Source organism: Eumetopias jubatus, unplaced genomic scaffold, assembly GCF_037043125.1.
Source record: "Eumetopias jubatus isolate StellerSeaLion01/CBP00866 unplaced genomic scaffold, mEumJub1_p1.0 scaffold_16, whole genome shotgun sequence".
Lineage (NCBI taxonomy): Eukaryota > Metazoa > Chordata > Mammalia > Carnivora > Otariidae > Eumetopias > Eumetopias jubatus.
Window position 1 is genome coordinate 23,766,175 of NW_028274822.1, and position 23,017 is coordinate 23,789,191.

General features: G+C 39.6%; 1 protein-coding gene across 1 annotated transcript; it reads left to right on the top strand.

Annotated features, from left to right (window-relative positions):
* Positions 1-263: 263 nt before the first annotated feature.
* MEX3C (mex-3 RNA binding family member C) lies at positions 264-20,350 on the top strand. Its single transcript, XM_028098130.2, has 2 exons — positions 264-1,008; positions 17,349-20,350. The coding sequence occupies exons 1-2, from the start codon at positions 264-266 to the stop codon at positions 18,572-18,574; spliced, it is 1,971 nt and encodes a 656-aa protein (XP_027953931.1). The 3' UTR covers positions 18,575-20,350.
* Positions 20,351-23,017: the final 2,667 nt, after the last annotated feature.

The following is a 23,017-nucleotide window of genomic DNA, read 5'->3' on the forward strand; positions in this document are numbered from 1 at the left end:
CAGCAGCCCGCCCCGCTGCCGTCCCCACCCACCCACCTAGTTACCTGCCTCTGCCTCCTTCCTCTGCCCCTCCACCCCGCCCTCTCCAGTCTCCGGGCGGCCCTGGCGCTCCTCGGCCCGGGTCGCCAGCCCCGCCGCCTCCCCAGAGGAAAGGTGTTTGCGCGCTGAGCAGGGCCCGAGCCCTGTCCGCCATGGGGCTCGCCGCCCGCCGCGCCTGACCCGGCCGCCGCCGCCGCCGCCGCCATTGACAGCGCGCCGCCGCGATGCCGAGCGGCAGCTCCGCGGCCCTGGCCCTGGCGGCGGCCCCGGCCCCCCTGCCGCAGCCGCCGCCACCGCCGCCGCTGCCGCCGCCCGCGAGCGGCCCGGAGCTGGAGGGGGACGGGCTCCTGCTGAGGGAGCGCCTGGCCGCGCTAGGCCTCGACGACCCCAGCCCGGCGGAGCCCGGTACCCCGGCGCTTCGGGCCGCGGCGGCGGCGGCGCAGGGCCAGGCCCGGCGGGCGGCGGGGCTGTCTCCGGAGGAGCGGGCTCCGCACGGCCGGCCCGGGGTCCCGGAGGCAGCCGAGCTGGAGCTGGAGGAGGACGAGGAGGAGGAGGGGGAGGAAGCGGAGCTGGACGGAGACCTGCTGGAGGAGGAGGAGCTGGAGGAGGCAGAGGAGGAGGACCGGCCGTCGCTGCTGCTGCTGTCGCCGCCCGCGGCCGCCGCCTCCCAGACCCAGCCGATCCCGGGCGGGTCCCTGGGGTCGGTGCTGCTGCCCGCCGCCAGCTTCGATGCCCGGGAGGCGGCCGCGGCGGCCGCGGCGGCGGGGGTGCTCTACGGAGGGGACGATGCCCAGGGCATGATGGCGGCGATGCTGTCCCACGCCTACGGCCCCGGCGGCTGCGGGGCGGCGGCGGCGGCCGCCCTAAACGGGGAGCAGGCGGCCCTGCTCCGGAGGAAGAGTGTCAACACCACTGAGTGCGTCCCGGTGCCCAGCTCCGAGCATGTCGCCGAGATTGTCGGTCGCCAGGGTGAGTGCGGCAGGGAGGAGGGGAGTCCAGCTGGGCTTGGCCCCCGGGCGTGGGTGGGGAGACGAAAGAAAGGAGCTCTGGGCAGCAACATTGAACCCGGCGAGTCCCCCAAGTCCATCGCGAAGGGGTCTGCGAGGAACCATGGTAGATGAGAAGATGGGTCACCTTGCGAAAACCCACGGTATTCCGCTGGTTTTTGCATGGTAAAAGGTGTTAAGTTTCTCGAGCCACCCAATCCGGTGGTGTTCACTTTACCCGGGCTGTATTCGTGGAACAGTAGGCTGGCGTGACACCAAAAACCTCAGTGAGGTGGTAAAAGGTCGGGTCGGTTGTGGATTCGGTGTTGTGCACGGAAAGCTGCGAGACTGCAAGTTTGCGCAGCCGACTGTCTTATAAAAGGCACTCAGCTTACCTTACAGCAGCTTGTTCAGATGAAGAAATTGACAGAAATGGAGGCTTTGTATAAAGAGCTCATTCGAGAGGGAAGGGAATGTTCAAGTGGTGGGTAACACCATCACCCCCCTCCACCCCTCCACTGTTCAGAAACTTAGCTTTTGAAGAGCAGCCTAACTCTCTGTTCATCTTTTTGTATTCTCTTTTGATACATTTTAACTCTCGAAAAAGCGCATTGGCTATCTTTTAGAACACTGTAGTGTACACGATGAAGAAAAAAAAATGGACAGTAAGGTAATTGAGTTAAGGAACTTTATGCGTTTATACAGTTTTCAGTAAATTCTCTTCACTTGCCAGCACACCAGCACTGCAGACAGACTCCTCCCACATTGTTCAGACAAAGGACCTATGTCTCAGATTCCAGGAGTAGATTTGTGAAGGTGGGGGAAGGGGATGCCCAGAGTACCTCAGTATCCGACATTTTTAGGGACGGTCCTCTGCTCTTTAGCATAGCTTTTCCCCCCTGAACTACCTTGTTACACTATAGCTTGGCCCGGTTGATGCATGTCTCTTTACTGTGAGGTTGAGAGCATTGTTGGGGTCAAATAAAGAGAAATAATGGCGCTGCTGCTTAAATGATCTCATCTTTCCCAAGTGGTCTAAAGTACACATAAATAAGAGGTCTGTGGAAATGGTGGCTTCAAATATCAGAGTTGGCTCATTTCTTACCTCTCGGATTTTAATAAGAAAAACCCGTCTGAAATCTGGATAAAGGAGATAGCTTATTTCAGACTGCCTTATGACTGGTACTTTAAAGGCACAGTTCAAAGCTGGTACCATTCAACTGAGTTTATACCTATAGTTAGTAAATAAGATTCAGATGCCTTGTTTTTTGTTTTATTTTTGGGGGCTTGGGGGGTTTTGTTTTGCAATACTTAATGATACTAATCCAGGAGACCACTGTTTCATCTTACATAGGATAAAATTGTAGTATCTCAATTTATAAATCCAGAATGAGTTGGCCATTCAATTAAGAACATCGAGGAATTGCTGTGTTTCAAGCTTCTATTTTGCCAGATGTTGAGTTTATGGCAGTTGGAAATGTGAGATTGATTCAGACAAACTTGCTGCCCTTAAGAAACTAACAGTCTAATCAACGGTGGAATGTCACTAAACGAATGTGTAGTTAATGGCACTCTCCATAGTGTGTGATAGTCATACATGTGAGAACGTCAACCCTGGAGGGACTTGGAGAATGGATAGGACTTTAACAAATGGAGATGAAGAATGACTGAGGAACAATGTGGGGAAAGGTGTGGGGGAATAATCTCTAGGTATAATTAGAAAGTTGTGATATTTTTTTTTTTTTTGATACTTGGGGTCTTTAAAGGGGTGTGGCAAAGAAAAGGGGCTGGAAAGGTGTGCATTCAAGCCAGAACATGAAAAACCCTTAATGCTATACTAGGATGGCACTTCCTCAGCACAAGTTGCTTCAGTGTGCTTATGGTGCCAGTTTATGGTAACAAAAGAAAAGAACATTTACTTGCCGGTTTGACTGAGGGACAAGATAATGAAATCTTTTGTATATTTAGTTTAATACAAACTTTTGTCCTTACCTATATTGTACCCTTTAAAGCACAAAAAATGGTCCCTAATTGCACAAACTGTTGTCTTTATACAAATCCATTTACTTAAAAGTAAACAGAATTCATTCTGAGTTTTTATTTTGTACCAGCTATTAAAATAATTTAACATTTTATAATTTAATAGCAAATGAGATAAAGTCTTTAGTTTTTCTGTGCTTATTGGGCTGTTTATTGGTTAATAAGGAAATGTGGTTCTATTTATGTCTCAGGACATAGAGACAAATTGCTGACTATTCCTCTTACACTTAATATTTCCCAGAGTTGACAGTATTGTTAAAAGTATGTCATCATCCTCTATCTTCTCTTAAGAGCAGTCTTGCCCCTCTTTCCCTGCCTCTAGTGGATCATTGACCCCTTTGCTACCTCCACCCCTTAGCGGCACCATAATAAAACCTGTGAAGTGTTTTCCCACTCCTGTGGGGGACAAAGCAACTTACAACGTTTGCATCCTTTTATTTTTTTGTTTTTAAAGATTTTATTTATTTGAGAGAGAGAGCACATGAGTGGGGAAGGGCGGAGGCTGGATCCCATGACCACAAGACTGTGACCTGAGCCAAGACCATGACCTGAGTCGGATGCTTAACTGACTGAGCCACCCAGGCCCCCCTGCATCCTTTAAAAGTGTGATAATTTGTCTTTTCTCTAAGTGAATAAACAGGGCAAATCACTTAATTTACTTGTTTGCTTTGGATGAACTAAATTTTGATTCTAAAGAATTATCCATTCTTGCCATTTTATTCATTACCTGAAGTCATAATTTTCTGTTTGCCATCTCTTAATTGGTTTTGGAAATAATTATGACACAGATGGAGACATTTCTGACTTCAGCTCTGAAGCAAAGGGTAGGACAAATGGAATTCTGAGTCATATAGACTAGAACTCACGTAAATGGCCTCTGGTTCCAGTATCTTTCAAAAAAAAAAAAAACCACTGCTTTTGATAGTGATGAAAGTTGGCAGTGTTGACCTCATATTTGTACTCCCCAGCAGCATATGGTCGTTTGCAAATGTTAAATTGGCCCCTTCTTTTAAGCTTTGCATCTCATATTGAAACCAACCATACTGTAAAATAAAGCTAGGAACTAAAAGAGGCTTTTTGTAGAAGTTTTAGAATATGGACATTGAGGATAAACCTGACAACAGACTTAAGACTTAACTTTTGTTAAATGTACTACCTGCAGGACACATTCACAGTGGTTAACTGGAGGTTTAAGGTAATGGACTTTGTTCTACTTTGTATAGCCATTGATATCCAGTTAGACTAAAAAGCAAACTAAAGTAGAACTCTATACCCATTCTTAACTACATTATAAGTAAATATTGAATGTCATAAATTCAGTTGTTTTAAAAACTTGTAACTCAAGGTTTTATGTTACTGTTTAAGCTTAATGTGGGTCTTCAACTATTTTCATTAGTGACTTTATATGTGTGTTCTCTAGTCTCATAGTCTGGAAAAGTCATCTCCAGCTTTTTTTGATTGTACGCCTTGTCAAAAAAATCAAGCTTGTATCCCCAATGTCTGAATATTTATGTTTGAATGATATGTATGCACTATAAAACATGTAAAAAACTTAAAGAATGGGGTAAAAATGGAAATTGGAGTCCTCTAATTTTTTTTTCCTGCACTCCAGCAGAGTTTCTTGTACCCTACTTTGGCTATCATTGAGCTAGACCCTTTGGAAATTGTTTTCTTCTTTAGTGAGCTACTCTGTCTCCACTGATTCCCAGGGGTTGTGTACGTGGTCACTTTTTAAATAATGAATATGTTACAGTGTTTCAAGTTGTCATAAATGCATCCTTGTGACATTTTTCCCCAGTTTTCTTAGGGTGGAACGAGTCTTCCAAGTTTTAACACAACTGAAATAAGGTGTATGCTTATTTATGTATGGATGTCCAGGAGAAAAAGAGAAACTTTGGTCTTGCCATTCATAAGTTCCCTATTCAAGAAGAAATACATTTCATGAGGACAAACTGTTTCAGAACAATGCTAAAATACAATGTCTTTTTCTTTTATGGAGGAGGGGGGATTGGTGGCCTTCTCTTTGCCAGGTACTACAATCCTGCTAGGCCCCTATCCCCATTTTAAGATGTAGAAACTGAAGGTCCAAAAGATAACTTCTTCAAAAAGTGGAACTTGGATTTAGACCAGTTTGACATCAGAAGATTTTAAGTTGCTGCCTCTGTATTCAAGCATCCTGCTCGGGAAGGTTAATGATATTTGGGTTAATTTCTGCCCTAATCATGAGCTTTGGGATATTGTATTTCTAGTGGATAATTTAATATCTTCACTATCCAAATTAATTCACTTAATAAAATTTTGATGTCTCTGCTACCCAGAAGGCACAGTTATCATTCTAATATTCTTATTCTCCTACGCTTAACTAAAAATGCTCTGTCATTTATAGTTCGGAAGCTTAGTTTGTGTTATATACATGCTAGCTTTAAGAAGCAGATGTTGTTACTTCTAGACTTTAAAATTTAAATTTAGTTGATAATAGTTTGTATTAGCTCTGGGACCACTGGGAAAGGTTCAGTGATTATTGTTTTATAAATGGATGGGGAATCTACTGCCTGTTCTTCCTGCCTTATTCAGCTAATGAACTGTTTTGATTCATTTAGGAGGAAATGGAAAATAAAGTGGTAATATAAGGGTGTATTTTCTATCCCCTGGTTACCAGAGATCTAAAAATGATCCAGAGTGTCAAGTATTTGAAAAGTGTTACTCTGTTAGAGATTTCTCTTTAGAAATTTTTCAACAGAGTTTATGGGTTGGAATTCTAAGTAGCTCATCTTACACCTTAAGTTTTCAAGGAAAGGTAGCATTTAGTTATAAGACAGTGCTTAATAGTCTGTGGGTTTGGTTTTGAATGAATTTGGTATTTGTATGTATTGAAGGATTTAATACTTTTGCCTTAAACTGAATACAAAAATGTTTCGGAGTATATGTTTTAATGTAAAAACTACCCCAAATTCCCTTAACAGTCTCGCTCAACTGTGGTATATTGGAAAGGATCAGCAATCAGAAATTAAAATTTCTAAATTTGATTACTCTGCCAGTAACTCACCTTCTGATCTTGGACAAGTCTCTTAAAACTCCCTAGGCTTTACAGATAGCCTCCTCAGCTGGATGTAATCTTATCTGTAATACCTCTAGACACTGAATGATTCACAAATAAATTGAAACACATGAAACTTTAAGTGATAAGCACATATTTTTGTTAAGTTAAATCTAAAATTCAGTTGAACCATGCTTTCATTTACCTTTCTTGGCTTTAGCAGTTTCACACATTATATTCTTCTAATGTGAAAGAACTAAACCCAACTGATGTCTGAACACCTGTTGGCTACAGTGCACTTCTGTCCAGATAGGTTTAAATTATGTTGTGATAACAAAGCTCAACATCTCAATATTAAAACAATAAAGGTTTATTATTCTCAGGGACTCTGTTCATTTCGGTCATTCAAGGACATTGGCCAACGCAGCGGCCACCATTTCAAGTGTTGGCCGGTCTTCCCACGTGCCCGCAGGATAAGAGACTGTGGAATAGGACATGCTGGTCTTTAAATGTTAAACCCGGAAATAATGATTACATCTGTTCATATTTCATTAATCAGAGCAAGTCATCTGACCACGCCTACCTTCAAGTAGGTGAGAAAGTCCATTACAACCATGTGCCCACAGAAGAGCACTAGAATATTAGTGAATGGCTGTGATGAGTGCCACAGTATTATTTTATGATCAAAGGGATTATTACAGAGTTTTTAAATGTAATTTATGTCATGTAGAATTTGTAATTTAAAGTTGAACTCCCAAGTGAAAAAAATAGGTAATAATGTTCATAAGATGCTAAATAGGTAAGTGTATTTGCAGTTTGAAAACTCCTTTAGAAAACTCCAAATAAATTATGGAAAATCTATTTTAAAACCCCACTGATCCTCAGGTGATTCTAAAGTGATAATTTTTTTTAAATTAAACTGCATCTTAATGCCTCCCAGGTGGCTTATATGCCATAATTTGTGGGTTTACTTTTAATTTTTTTCCCCATGCCACCATTAGGTATCATATGGACATTTTTAAAGATTAAATCTGATATTTAAACTTTTAAAATAATTTTCCAGTATTAATGTTACCAAGCCCAACTACACTAAATTGAATGTTTGCACAGCCTAATGCTATTGGGTTAGATCAAGTCTTTATTCCATGACTGATTTTGAGAATTTTAAGTTGCACTGCATAACATTAGAACCTCTTTGATGCCAGTGTTTGGGATTTAAGAACAATTCATGTGGACATGGTTTGTTTCCTTTGTCCAGTAAGCAAAAATTGCAATTCATTGTACACAGGGAAGCCTGATTTGTCTACAATTAAAGTCGTATCATGGAATAATAACACTAAGACTTGAAATGGTAAAGACAGTTCTTCAGCAAAAACTGCAGGTGTAGTTGAAGATTAGCATGAAGTAGTTGGTCTTTTGAACATGGTTGGACAAGAGTGGGGAGGGAATAGTTCCAACAACTAAAAAATTTCCCAAAAGGGTTACTGTTGTAAAAGTATTTGCATTTTGGACTGACCTTTTTATTACTGCTCCTTCTTCTGTACCATTCTTCTTCCCTTTGACTTCTACCTTTCCGTCAGTACCATTTTAGTATACTGTAGGAAAGGTCCTTGGAACTTGGAGTTAAAAAACTTGTTAGAGACTTGGTTTCACCATTTGTTGCCTGTGACCTTGGACAAATCACTTAACCTTGCGGACTCTATTCTTGTGGGGAAAAAAACCTGGTCCATCTACTTGTTCTTCCTTGCCCCTTCCCATACTGCATTTGTTGTGGGAATCAAGTTTGAGAAGATGTCATTAGTACAAATTCATGGCACAACTGAAAGTGTAGAGATAATAAATTATATGTGGGGTAGGATAAAGTTTATCATTTTTTTTACTGCTAGATTTGTACTCTGAGCAAATGCTAGTTGAAAGTAAAAATTGTCACTTTATTAAGTTTTCCCAGGGTGTACCACTAACTAAATGATGCACAGTACATTTTTTAAAGTTTACAAATGAATCTGATTCTATTACATGGTATACAAACAGAAGTAATTCTAAGGTTTCTATTAATGTCCTCTAAAGGGCATGAATCTAATTTTAAAATCCCCAATTAGGAAAATTGTTTGACCTTTCATCTCTAATTTACACCCTCTTCTAGGTGTTTCCTAGTGAAAGACCAAATATGAGCCTTTTTTTTATTAACTATTTTAGTTTTCCCTTTTCTAAGTGAAAAAAGAGGGGGCATTTTAAATTTAGTTTAAGAATCAACTAGAAAAATAAGGCAGATTGAGAGAATGGTATATTTAGGAGTCATCAGTTTGTAATTTTGGCAATTCTGGGCTTCAGTTTCCTTCATGTATAAAATGAGATTGAGCTAGATTATTTCTTATAACTCTTACATTCTGATTTTTGTCCAAAAAGAATCCCTAAAATCATGCAAAACTACACCAGATTTCAAATTCCCAGTTAGATTGACTTCAACATATCTCCTCCAAGTTTTGTGAAGTTGATAATATTTTAACATGTTTTGTACAATCTAAATACAAGTTTTATCTTTAGGAAATAAATTCCTTAAGTGTTTTTCAACTTCCTATAGAAAATTGATTTGTTTGATTTTTTTTTTTCAATGATAAACCTTCAAGTGTGTAAAACAGTTTATCTCATTTGATCCATTCTCAGTTCCACCAAACAGATAAGGAAATAGATCTGTAGGGATATCAGTAACTTACCCAGGGCCTCAAGCTAATAGAATTAAAGACTTCAACACTCCTATCTCAGTAAGTGGTAGAACAAGCAGACAAAAGATCAGCAAGGATATAGAAGGTGTGAACACCACCAACAATATAAGAAAAGAAAATAAGAGATTGATATCTGTACATGAATATGTGTAGACATCAAATCCTTCTGGTGCTTGGAGTCGATACAAGTCAGTGAACGCAAGCACTGAATCTTAGTCATCTTTGCATCCTTGATGTGAATTAAAGTACCTGAAGCAAAGTAAATACTTGATGTTTATTTTATTGAACTGGATTATTGGATTAGACTTGCCATTTTACTATTACTGTTTTAGTTTCCATATTGCAGTAATTGGGATTTTCTTCTCTCTTGCCTTTATCCCCAGCCCCTTTATGTAAGGAGCCAGTCAACCTGAGATTGACTTTGTTTTAAGGGCAGTAGACATGTACTTGACTTAAGGCATTAGATGTCAGTATGAATACTGATAACAACAAAACTAAAATCACATAAATGAAGCTATTTGAAATGTCAGTGATGTCTACAATGAGACTGTATTCTTCACAAAAAAATTTCAGAGGATTTTGACTAGAAGAGCTACAAGGACACTTGAACCCTAGAAAGAACACCTATTAATTCTATAGTGTGCATTTATGGATAGTTTGCATTGCTAATCTAAACAGTTTGTTAAATGTTGAGTTAAGTTTGTGTACATAAGAAACACTCCCTTACTGGGATTTAGCTGATATTCATCAGTTTGAAGATATAATACTGAAATTAAGTCCCTGTAAAGTTTAAAGGAGCTTTTGAATAATGTGTCTAGACTATCCCATAAGGAAAAGGACCTCCCTCATTCTAATATACCATGGAACATGAAATACTGTGTTTCTTTAGTGCTTTTAAAGAAAAATAGTATGGAGTAGTAAGAGGAGTTTGGGGTTATTAAGACAACATGGGTTTGAGATCTGACTTTCCAGCTGGGAGATCTTGAGCAATTCAGTTAAGCTCTTTCCTGCCCTGCTTAAAACACTATTATGATGATTAAATGAGAATATATCTAGAAGAGTTGGGAAAACTGAAAAGTGTGCTACAAATTTTTATTATTTCAAAGCTAAGGGTATTGGATCATTTTACTCAGGAAATACTTGAAGAAGTATTTCGGGGGGTGGTTGGGTAGTCTGAAAGATTACCCTACACTGAGATACCTACTTGAATAATGGGCATAGTAATAAGCATTTTTAATACATGATTTCATTTAATCCTCGCAAAAACCAAGTGAGAGAAGTATCTTTAATCAGTCTCACCCATGAAGGAGAGATAAAGGTTTAGTGACTTGCTAAAGTTCACAAAGCAGGGTAGTGATGATCCAAAGTCTGTGTTCCCAACCATTACTCAACCTACCTTTCCTTGAGGAGAGGAAGAATAGGTGTGTGTGTGTGTGTGTGTGTGTGTGTGTGTGTGTGAGAGAGAGAGAGAGAGAGAGAGAGAGATAAGGTGGTATCTGATTGTCCCAATGCTTTTAAGACCAAAAAAGAAGCAGTGACAGTATTTCCTAGCAGAAGAGGGACTTGGTCAAAAAATTTAAGCATTGGAAAGAACCTAGAGGTTGAGTGACCTAACATTGAAACCAGGAGTAATTGGTGATAGATTAGAACCAAGGCCTGCAGATGATCAGTTTTCTGCTTCTTACATTGTTTCCTTTAAACTGTGCCTTGGAAGATTTATATGCAGTAGCCATAATAATAAGAGTCCGTACCTTTATCTGTACTCTTATTGAGTTCATAGAGCCCTTCACATATACAGCCTCATCTTCCAGATGGCCATGTTTGTGACTCAGAAGGTATAAGGTGTGGAGTGGAAGTACCAGGAGGGTTTTCCATGTTATTTAGGGAACTATCTGAGCAGAGATAGAAGAGGAACAAGACATGTTTAGGAGATCATAAAGTCTGGAAGAAGGTAGGTTCTGGCTACTTGATGGGAGAGAGTTGGTGGGGGAAAGATTTTAATGTCAAGCCAAGGAGTTCTAATTTTCTCAAAGGTAAAGAACTACTCAAGGAGTTTTCACTCCCCCTCCTTATTTAATGTAAGTGTATATATACACTGATACCCTAGTAGGATCCTTTTCCCTCAAAACAAAACTCTTGGGGGGAATTTTTGAAGAAAGGTACATGCCAAGGATGACCCAAAGTGAAAATATACACATAACACAGTTTTGGTGTTTGTAAGGGTTTTAACTTTCTCCAGTCACCTTATATGTAAGATATATATAATTTATGGAATGAATAGAAAATACAATGAATTTCTGGAAAATGAAATACTCTGTCAAAAATCAGCAACATTTCACATAATATTTGGGGCTACTGACTACTACTTTTAAACTTTTCTGTGATACCACCACCCCACTCCCCAGTAAAAGAACATTTGGCATTTCAGCCCTTTGTACACATATTTGGAACATGTTGAATTTTGCATTTTTTTTCTTTTTAAATGTTGATTGCAACCTGCTAAATTGATATTGTAACCCATGGTTTGAGAAACACTGAAGATCCCATCATTTTGGGTCCTTTTCTTCCTTTTAACTAACTCCTCTCCCAGCAACAGGGGATCTCTCCCTCTTAATCGCTGAGGCATCTGGTGGGAGAGGTTCTCTTTACTCTAGAGAAACAAGACAGGACCTTTGCTGTACCAGGGAGTGCAGGGACCATAATTCTGGCTGCAGCTAAACACAGCTCTAGCCACAGTGATGTAGAAAGAGGAAATAGGTCCTTATACCAGGGGTAAGTTGGAGACTTTTTTATTTGGGGAATTTACTTCCAAATCAAAATAAAATTACAACTATGAAAGTTGGTGCTATCCTAGTTCTTAACCTCTACACTTTCTGGTACACAGCTTGCCATAGGTTGGTTTTGGTCTATAGCTATAAGAAAACAATTGTTAGGGCACCTGGATGGCTCAGTCCTTTGAGCATCTGCCTTCAGCTCAGGCTTTGATCCCAGAGTCCTGGGACGGAGTCCCACGTAAGGCTCCCTGCTCAGCTGGGAGCCTGCTCCTCCCTCTGTCTGCCGCTCCCCCTGCTTGTGCTCTCTCCCCCTCTCTCTCTCTGTCAAATAAATAAAATATTTATAGGGCGCCCGGGTGGCTCAGTTGGTTAAGCGACTGCCTTCAGCTCAGGTCATGATCCTGGAGTCCCGGGATCGAGTCCCGCATCGGGCTCCCTGCTCGGCAGGGAGTCTGCTTCTCCCTCTGACCCTCTTCCCTCTTGTGCTCTCTATCTCTCATTCTCTCTCTCTCAAATAAATAAAATCTTAAAAAAAAATAAAAATAAAATATTTTTTAAAAAATTGCTAGTCCTCACCTCTTAGAATTACAAAGCCTTGTTCACATTTGAAGTTATGATATCATTTGCCCTGCTGTTCATACAATTTTAAAATAATGTCAGTTCTAGCCAAAGTCTAATTAATATGCTAAGTCTAGTTAAAATGTGTCATTTCTTTATATTTTTAAAAAGCTTTTCTGATTTAATTATATATTTCTTGAAAAAGGCTAATGCATTTGTTTTGTTCAAAATTATAAAAAATTCGAGTGTAACGGAAAATTAAGTCTCCCTCCTACCCTGTCCCCCTAAATCAACCAGTTTTATGACTGCATTGTATTCCATTGTATAGCTATATTGGCCGCACGCTAATACAAACAAGTAATATAGTACAAAGGTCATTTTGCACCTGTGCAAGTATTTTTACAGAATCAACTCTATGAGTGGGATTGTAGGGGTAGAAGGATCCATGCAGTTGTAATTTTGATTAATGCAAAGTGCCCTCGAGCAGTTTCTACTCTCAGCAGTTAAATATGAAAGTCCTTTTTCCTGTTCTTACTAGCTCTGGTTTCGATATTTGATAGTCTTATAGGTGGAAAAAGATATTTCAGTTCACGTGAAAATAGGAGTTTTCATGGTTCGTAGCCATTTATATATTTACTTTTCTATGAGCTGTTTCTTTTACCTATTTTTTAATTGGGTTTTGGTGTTTTGATACATAGGGCCAGGGTTATGTGTCTAAGAGAGAAATTAGCCATTTGTGGTGTAAGTTGTAAATAATTATTTCTTCACATTGTTTCTGGTGACTTTTGCCATGCAGCAATTTTTTTTAAAGTGCAATCTAATTTGTCTTTATTCTTATGGCATCTGAGTTTTGTGCTGCTCTGAGATTATAAATTCTTCCATGATTTTTTTAACTATCTTAGACTTTTCAAATCAAAACTCAATCTAAAATACTCCAAAAAACTTTTTAATCTTTTTAACCTTCTTCACCTGTGAAATAATAAAACAAGTTTGTTTTCTTTAGTTTGTGTTGCCTATTTAGAACTTTCCCTATTCAAATTGTCCCCAACATGTGTTAATTGTTTGAAACTCAGAATATATATGTTTCTATAGAAACAGTATTACGATTGATGAGGTTTCCTGGAGTCCTAATCTGAGCTGAGGCTACTGTATTAAAACTGTCTTACAAAATTTAGGAGAGAGAACAAATACATTCTTCTGTTTTTGTTGGTAGTGGCTTAAAGGGGTTGGCTTTGCAATCTTCCTATTACCTCTAACCCTGATCTGCAAAACCTACAGACACTGTCCTTTGGGGCAGGATAGGCCTCTTAACGCTCCTATCTCAGAAGTGGTTCCTGCTCAAATTGTTTGTCTTCTGTCTTCCTATTGAGCCAATTATTAAACACCTCTTTGTTAGTACCAACCATAGGCCATAGTGTGTTTTGTGTACCTTTAGGCATATTTTCTTAGTTAATAATATACCTACTAGGTATTAAACAAAAAGTATTCTACTAAGGTCAACTGTTGCTTATAGTCTCGAAAGTATTTATTTGGAGAAGTTTACTCAATTCAACTTTCTAGTGGTCAATATTAGTAAAGGTTGAGAGGGGCTAACCCCAGACCCTTTGGTTATTTCTCCCTTTGTCCTTAATAGAAATTGCCCAGTGCTTTCTATGGGATGAACTGGACCCTCTTTGTTAGAAATGTGATGCCAACAGACTGCCTTCTTGTTAAGTTGTAGCCCAGAATATCCGAATAATAACAATAACTCCTCTGAATGTATAGGGTGAACAGTTAGTTATTTGTTCACATTAGCCTTTCAGAATTTTTTAGGCCGCTCTCCGTCAGTCACATGTTGACTGGCCGATGGGAAGTACTCTCCATTCACAGCCCCAAGCAACACCTGTGCTGAATTGATGGACTCTCCTGGAGATTCAGTCTATATAAATAAGTAGATGTAAAAGTTTTCTTGCTCTCATCTTCTAACTCACCTTCTATTTTGGAGCAAAAGCAATAACATTGTCTTATAGTCAAAAGTTACACCATCAACTTAATCTTATGGTTCATTATAGATGTAAACTTACAGCAGCACTCTTTATAGTTAGAACTTCTGCGTTTTACAGTAGCATAAATTCAACTCATTGTAGTAATATCTTGATAGCCGCAAGCCACCCCCCTCCCCTTGGCCCTTCTTACCTCATCCAGTTACTGCACTAAGTGCTTTCCTTGCAGTTTTGCTTTTAACCACTCCCCACCAAGTCTTCTCAAATGAATAGAACCTCAGATTCGAGTAAACCTGACTCTAAAAGTGTTTTCATGATAGGTACCTAGGATCCAGCAATAAGGGGAAAAAAAAACCATTTCTTTGTAAGTTTTACATTTTGTTGGAAGGGTGAATAGATCTGGGTTAAGATCCATAAGTCCAATGACAGGTTGAATAAAGTTATGTTGAATATGTTATAATTGAAGTTAGCATAATCAGCTCCTTTCAACAAAGTTGTATTAGCAGTATGGGGCTAGAATATGAAGGTCTTGAAAAGCTCAGCAAAAAAAGCTTAGATGCAAAGCAATATGTATAAGAAAGGCCAGTGTTTTTATACAGAAAACTGATCTTTGTTTCAACACATGTCATATGGACACCCCAAATGCCTATACTTCTAGTCAACCACCCAGTGGTTTGGGAATGTTTAGGAAGGGCCCACAAAGCAGTCCTGAGGGATAAGAACCTTCGCAGAGGATGAGACATCTAAACTAAAATCTGAATGGCCAGCAGGAATTAAGCAAGCAGAGGTGGGAGTCAAGAGGCAAGGACAAAGGAACATTCTAGCCATGGAAGCAAGGGAGCATGGATAGGAGTTTAATATGGTAGAAGCACACTGCAGAGTTTAAGAAGTGAGGAAGGGGAGGAGCACCTGGGGGGTTGAGTGGGCATGATCCCGAGAAGAGCCCTGCATGGAACTCCCTGCTCAGCAGAGAGTCTGCTTTTCCCTCTGCCTCTCCCCCACTCCAGGCACTCACGTGCTGTCTCTCTCAAATAAATCTTAAAAAAAAAGAAGTGAGGAAGGGGAAAAGGAGACAGGTAAAGAGGGGCCTTGTGTGCTACATTGTTTGGACTTTATCCTTATGGTAGAAGGGAGCCATTAAAGCACTTTATGCAAAGAAATGATCATGTGATCTGTGTTTTATTTAGAAACCATCATTTGGGGGGTGTCTGGGTGGCTCAGTCCTTAAGCATCTACCTTCGGCTGATGCCAGGTCATGATGCCAGGGTCCTGGGATCGAGCCCCGCATCGGGCTTCCTGCTCTGCTGGAAACCTACTTCTCCCGCTCCCCCTGCTTGTGTTCCCTCTCTCACTGTGTCTCTCTCTGTCAAATAAATAAATAAAATCTTAAAAAAAAAAAAAAAAAGAAACCATCATTTGACTAAAATGAATATAGAGAATGGGTTGGAGTAAGTTGGGACTGGAGGCAGGGAGACCTGTGGGGGGTGGGGGTTGCAGTTATACAGATTAGAAACGATGTATATAAAGACTTAGTTTTTATATGTTATTAAATTATTGGGGGCAAAAAAGGGGGGGTTAAAAGAAAAAAGACCACCCAAAATGTGACATGTGTCTTTAAGAGCACCTGGCCTCTTCATTTTGAGGAACCTAGGAATAACATGATATATTCATGAGAACAAATCTATTCTAGCAAGCTTCACATTAAGATCTTTGAAAAGTATAACCCCAGAATTCTATGCCTTAGTTGTCTATTTGACATTTTAAGTTACACTTTGAAGCCCTCTAATCTCACATAGTTGGCACTGATAATAGGTGATTACTCTAAAAAGTTAATTGTAGAATTATGGATAGTTATGAATATGCATCTCAGATATCTTATTTTAACTTAAATACAGTTAGGATTTGGGCCAAAAGCTTTTATTGAGAATGGGTCTGCCAATCTGAGTAGTCTTTTAATAAAATCACATCCAATGCCCATGTTCCATACAATTTCCAATATGTTTCTTTTGAATTTAGCAAGAATTTTACAGTGAATGCAGAGTCATTCTGTGTTAGTTTTTTACCCCAGGCCTTTACAGTTGTCTCACCCATACATAATTCAGCAACAACCTTTTTTTTTCTTTAAGATATATCTTTTATTGAGATTTTCTTTTTTTTTTTTTTAAGATTGTATTTATTTATTTGAGAGAGAGAGAGAGCATGAGCAGGGGGAGGGGCAGAGGGACAAGCAGACTCCCCACCAAGCGTGGAGCCCGGACACAGGGCTGATCCCAGGACCCTGAGATCATGACTTGAGCCAAAGTCAGATGCTTAACTGACTGAGCCACCCAGGCACCCCTTTATTGAGATTTTCAAAAATAATCAGCTTCATTTTCATACAAGTACAGTGTCTTTTTGCATTCATATTTCACTGATTTATGTCAAAGTTAATTTAGTTAATGCATGAGTATGACTAGAATAACCAGATATGGGGATATCTTAGTAAGCCTGAAATTCAGTTGATGCAAGCAGATGTGAGATGGCCTTTGAGCCATGAGCATTTTGCTCATCATGAATTTTATAGAGGAGAGAGTAATGTTAAAATATGACAATTAGGTGGAAGTCCATTAAACAACTTCTGTCTTAGAGTTGTGCAAAATTTGAGGTTCTCGGACTGACAAAAAGACCATAGATTTTGAAGTTAGAGTAGGCTTAACTGTTCTTGTAAGCTTCCCTTTCCTTAGCAATAAAAGGAGTGAAGTAACCTAGTTCTTAGGGTTATTGTATAGATTGAATGAGACAGTAGATATTCAATGTCTTATATGTGCATTAGTGGTTTTTCTTTGCCACCAACATCCTGCAAGGGAGTTAATTATTACTGTTCTGAATGCCAGACCTGCATATGGTATAGCTTGCCTGTACAGAGTATTCCGTGCATCATTTGCAGTGACTAATAACAAGACGGAAACAATAGGCGTGACTTCTAAGATCTCCCAGTAGAGGTGCCGCCTATTCCTAAGTGAAAGACCAGCAGACAAATATGCCTGAGGATGGGGGAGCATTTGTGGAGTTAGGAAAGCTTTCTCATGATCTAGTGACAGGTTTTTATGATAAAGAAAAAAAACTGCCCACAAGCAGACATTTAGCTTGAAAGGAGCTTTCTGTGAGTTGTCTTTATCAAAATTATTGACATAGATGTTGATTCTTGTGAAATATTTTCTTTCTAACAGGTTGTAAAATTAAAGCATTGAGAGCCAAGACAAACACATATATCAAGACACCTGTTCGTGGTGAAGAGCCCATTTTTGTTGTCACTGGACGGAAAGAAGATGTTGCCATGGCCAAAAGAGAAATTCTCTCAGCTGCAGAGCACTTCTCCATGATCCGTGCATCTCGAAATAAAAATGGTCCTGCCCTAGGAGGGTTGTCATGTAGTCCAAATCTTCCAGGTCAAACCACCGTTCAAGTGAGGGTCCCCTATCGCGTGGTAGGATTGGTCGTTGGGCCCAAAGGAGCAACTATAAAGAGAATTCAGCAGCAGACCCACACATACATAGTAACTCCAAGCAGAGATAAGGAGCCTGTCTTTGAAGTGACAGGGATGCCCGAAAATGTTGACCGAGCACGAGAAGAAATAGAAATGCATATTGCCATGCGTACAGGAAACTACATTGAACTCAATGAAGAAAATGATTTCCATTACAATGGTACCGACGTAAGCTTTGAAGGTGGCACTCTTGGCTCCGCGTGGCTCTCCTCCAATCCAGTTCCTCCCAGCCGCGCAAGAATGATATCCAATTATCGAAATGATAGTTCCAGTTCTCTGGGAAGTGGTTCCACAGATTCCTACTTTGGAAGCAATAGGCTGGCTGACTTTAGTCCAACAAGCCCATTTAGCACAGGAAACTTTTGGTTTGGAGATACACTACCATCTGTAGGCTCAGAAGATCTTGCAGTTGATTCTCCTGCCTTTGACTCTTTACCAACATCTGCTCAAACTATCTGGACTCCGTTTGAACCAGTTAACCCACTCTCTGGCTTTGGGAGTGATCCCTCTGGTAACATGAAGACTCAGCGTAGAGGAAGTCAGCCATCTACTCCTCGTCTGTCTCCTACATTTCCTGAGAGCATTGAACACCCACTTGCTCGGAGGGTTAGGAGCGACCCACCTAGTACAGGCAACCATGTTGGCCTTCCGATATACATCCCTGCTTTTTCTAATGGTACCAATAGTTACTCCTCTTCCAATGGTGGTTCCACCTCTAGCTCACCTCCAGAATCAAGACGAAAGCACGATTGTGTGATTTGCTTTGAGAATGAAGTTATTGCTGCCCTAGTTCCATGTGGCCACAACCTCTTCTGCATGGAATGTGCCAACAAGATCTGTGAAAAGAGAACGCCATCATGTCCAGTTTGCCAGACAGCTGTTACTCAGGCAATCCAAATTCACTCTTAACTATATATATATACATAAATACTATATCTCTATATGGACTCGTAAAGGCATGGGTATAATGGTACCCCCAGTAAACTTCCTAATGAATTCTTATGACTGTTATCAGGCTTTATTGGGATTAGGCTAAAGTTGTTAGTAAACTTATAAAAGGCTGCTATGGTAACACTAAACCTAAGTGGTCTCTTGTCTATTAGTTTGGTTTGAATTATTAATACTATCCTGTAGACCCAGAGACATAGCTTGTGTAAGAATCGTTAAAACTGAAGTTCAGCTTGGCTGAGTGAAGATAATCATAGGTTGTGTGAGCCTATGAGAAAAGTTTATACGTCTAGATTTCAAAACCGTGGGTCCCAAAGCCTAGCCACATTAAGAGTTTATGGAGGGTACTTGGCATTACAGATGATTCAGACACTTCCAGTGCTGCCTTCTTTACACTGCCAGTTTTGACAAAACAGGTTCGTTTTTTATTTTACAACAACTTATGCCTAATTCTGCAGGATTGCAAGTAACTTTTTAATGCATTGTGATTACTTATTGGTAATAATAGGGCTGATGGCAGTTTACTCGATCACTGGTTATAATTTGGGACAAAAAACTGCTACATTGACCTTCATCTCGCCCAGAATGCTTACGGCTGGTATGATCAGTGGATCAGGAATGCAATTGTGTCGATTGTGAATTCCTACCCATTGCCTCCCTTGGTGAATGTGGAAACGGCCACCTGGGTTTTCCCATTTCAGGAAGGGCTTTGGGATGCACCTATATTGGCTAATAATTGAGGATGCGAACATTCCATTCATTAGTCTGATCAAGCTGTTAATTTTTAGACTATAGATCAAAATGTGAAACATTTTATGTTCAATCCATATGTCTTGCACATTAGAAATATATTTTTATTTTTTAGTAATTTAGGGGAGGGGGAGGGAGAGAGGGATAATAATGCCCTTAGCATAATTTACAAAAGCCGCTGTGACGACCTTCCATCAGTTTACTTCATTTCAAAACTATTTCCAATCACAAGGAAAGATTTCTCTAAGGAACACTTTTACATTTCACCTGTGGATGTCTATAACTTCATCCTCAGTATGTTCCCAAATCTGTGCTGGCATTGAAAGGACAAAACAATATACTGGTGGGTTTTTCTACTAATTATTTTTTGAAGCGTTATTTTCCCAACACAAAAGAGCTTTTTTTCTCAATATAACAAAAAATTGAAAATCCTATGTGTATTGAATAGTAAATAGACAAATTTTATTTTTTATTTCCACTTGAAGAGTTACATTTCGTATAAAAGTTTACAAATAACGGTTTTTATTTTGATTTTTTTCAGTATAAAAATTGCCTTGATGGCATATTATGATGTAATGCTAATTGCTTGTAGGATAGTTAAATGTCAGTATTGAAACCTAATCTTTAGCTGCCGTCTTGTAGATATGAACGAATGTTCACCAAGCATGTATTTTGTATTTTGTTGCATTGTACACTGCAACTAATAAGCCAAGGAATCGACATATATTAGGTGCGTGTACTGTTTCTAAAAACCACAAACTAAGAATGATAAATTATCAATATAGTTTAGTATTTGCTAATTTTACTACACTCTTTTGTTATGTATATGTAGGGAAGTCATAGGGATTATAAATTCAATTTGAGTAAAGTTTAAAACCATATATTTTATGATAAAGGGCCTTTAACTTAAGATGGCCAAAGCACTGATATTATATATTTGCTGTAAAGAGAATTATAAGAGTTTTATTTTTCTGATATTAAAAGTTACTTAATAAAGACTTGTTTCCATTAACTTGAATGTATTCTCCTTGGTGTTTTTCATGCAATCATTAGTTTAGACTGGAAGATAGCCATTTGCTAGAATTTGAACATTTTCTTTTACAAAGTTTCCCCTCTCCTAAGCCAGCTCCCTGTGTTCATTCTTGGAGTGATTTTTTTTTTTTTTTTTTTTTAGTGTATTCTTAGTGTTAAATGGGTCACTTATGCTCCTATCCAAATTTAGCTTTTCCTTTAAATGAGTGTAAAATTAGAGATTTAGCTAGTTTTAGATTGTTTAGTTGCTTGTGTGTGTAGTCGACCACAATTACTATTAACCTAATTGTAAATAATGACTTTTTATACATTTATGTTAACTAAAATCCTGAATCCTTATAGACTCAGTTTCTACCGTTTGTTACAGGTTTTTGTCTTTTTAATCATTAAATCTAGAAAACGAACTTCTTTCCGATGCGAAGGTACAAGTTTTTAACTTTCAGTCACGAAGTACCTTCTGAAAGGTTTGTGGTTGATAAAAGTGTTACTCCATTAATGAAATGATTTGATACTGATTGGAGTAAATCACTGCCATTTGTTACAAAGCAAGAATAAAGACCTTTCTAAGATGTTTTAAAGAAACGAAAATTCTGTTCATTCTTAGAGATGTTACACAGCCACAATGAGTCTTTTCATGGTGGTGCTGGACAGAAATTCCTCGGCTGCGCCAGAAGACTGGAGAGATTTGAGGATGGGTAAGATAGCTGCCCTAGAATTGCTTTGCTAGCTTTAGGATTAACCCCCACAAGTATGAAGGAGAAACGTTTGGGTGTGGTACAGGACTGTCATCCGGCCCCTCTGATCTGCAGTTTTTCTTTCTGCCATTTCAGTTACCCACACGGTCGGCTGCTGTCCGGTGTGGAGGTAGGTGACCCTCTGTAGCCTAACAGCTTCACCACACCTGCGTCCTTCCCCTCACTTCATCTCATCATGTAGGCATTTTCTCATCACAAGAAGGGTGATATTTTGAGAGAGAGAGACCACATTTACATAATTTGTTTTACAGCATATTATTATAATTGTTTTATATTCTTTTTTTTTTAAGATTTTATTTATTTATTTGACAGAGACACAGCGAGAGAGGGAACACAAGCAGGAGGAGTGGGGGAGAAGCCCGATGCGGGGCTCGATCCCAGGACCCGGGAATCATGACCTGAGCCGAAGGCAGACGCTCAACGACTGAGCCACCCAGGCACCCCTTGTTTTATCATTCTTGTTAATCTCTTACAAATCTCTTACTCTTATAAATCAACTTTATCATAGGATGCATGTATAGGGAAAAACAGTACATTTAGGGTTTGGTACTAATCATGGTTTCAGGCATCCACTGGGGGTCTTGGAACATCCTCCTCAGACAAGAGGATGGGCTGCTGTGTTTATACAACTCCAACATAGAATGACCGATGAACATGAATTTCTTGTACCTAATATAAGGTCAAGATCTTTCAGAGGACCTTGGAAATAATTTACTTTGGAGGCTTTCCTTGCCAGAGGAAGCCAAAACTGTCTGAAATTTACATTAGCAAAACTGAGAAGCACTTCCCCAAGTTTGAAGTCTAGGGCGGCCTTTCCTCAGACCTTTGTGTTCATTTTCTTGCATAGGGAAGTACTGGGGTAGAGAGGCTCTAGGAAACCTGTGGACCTGCCTTACCAGGGAATTGCTACACCACTGGATGATCTGCAGTGTGAATAGTTAAGAATTAGGCAAAGCTGCTGAGTACTTGACATTACATGTTTCCCCCATTATCTGAAATTAAATGTTCCTATAAAACCTTTTGTAAGCTAAAAAGGCATAAAGCAAAGAAGGAGTTAAAAAGTGAAAATCCTCTTCAGATTTGTTTTGGTTAACAAAAATGGATAGTAATGTGGGTCTTTCATAAAAGTAAAGTGGTACAAAGCAAACTTTTGGACAATGGAGGTAACCTGCTTCCATTTTCCCCGGGTAGGTGCTAAGCTGAAAGTACTTGGTTTGGCTGGCAGCCCAGTTAAAATGGCATGTCATTCTTTCTATATGGGATTTTATCGAAGGGTTTCCCTTGCAAAGCAGGTTTTTAGCAAGAGTAAAGAAGGCTAGAATAATTAGGTTTTGAAAATAGGTACAGGTATGTTATTACACTCCAAATTATTCCTTTTTTAATTATTTTTTAATTAACATATAATGTATTATTTGTGATTCATCAGTCTTAACACCCAGCACTCACCACAACACATACCCTCCCCAGTTATTCTTATCAGTGTCTCTCTTCGCCTAAAAACCAGACAGTGGTTCTCAATATGCTCCCCCCATTCCCAGTCCCACTTAAATTTCTACTTCTATCATTCCAAAAGTTTTTGTAAATAATGGGGATTTAGGGGTGTTTATAATATATAGTGAGCATCTTTTTCATGACAGTATACTTCCACAACATAATTCAGCTGCAGTAACCTTCTGTTTTATGGCTAGTCCATACTTAGCGTTTCCTGTTAGTTATTGAGTAACTGGGCAGGGGAGCACTGATGAATTAGGAAGGGACATTGAAAAACCTAATGAGACTCCAGTTAGCAAAGATTAAGAATAGCTGTTTTCTTGGGGCGCCGGGTGGCTCAGTCAGTTAAGCGTGCAACTCTTGATTTTGGCTCAGG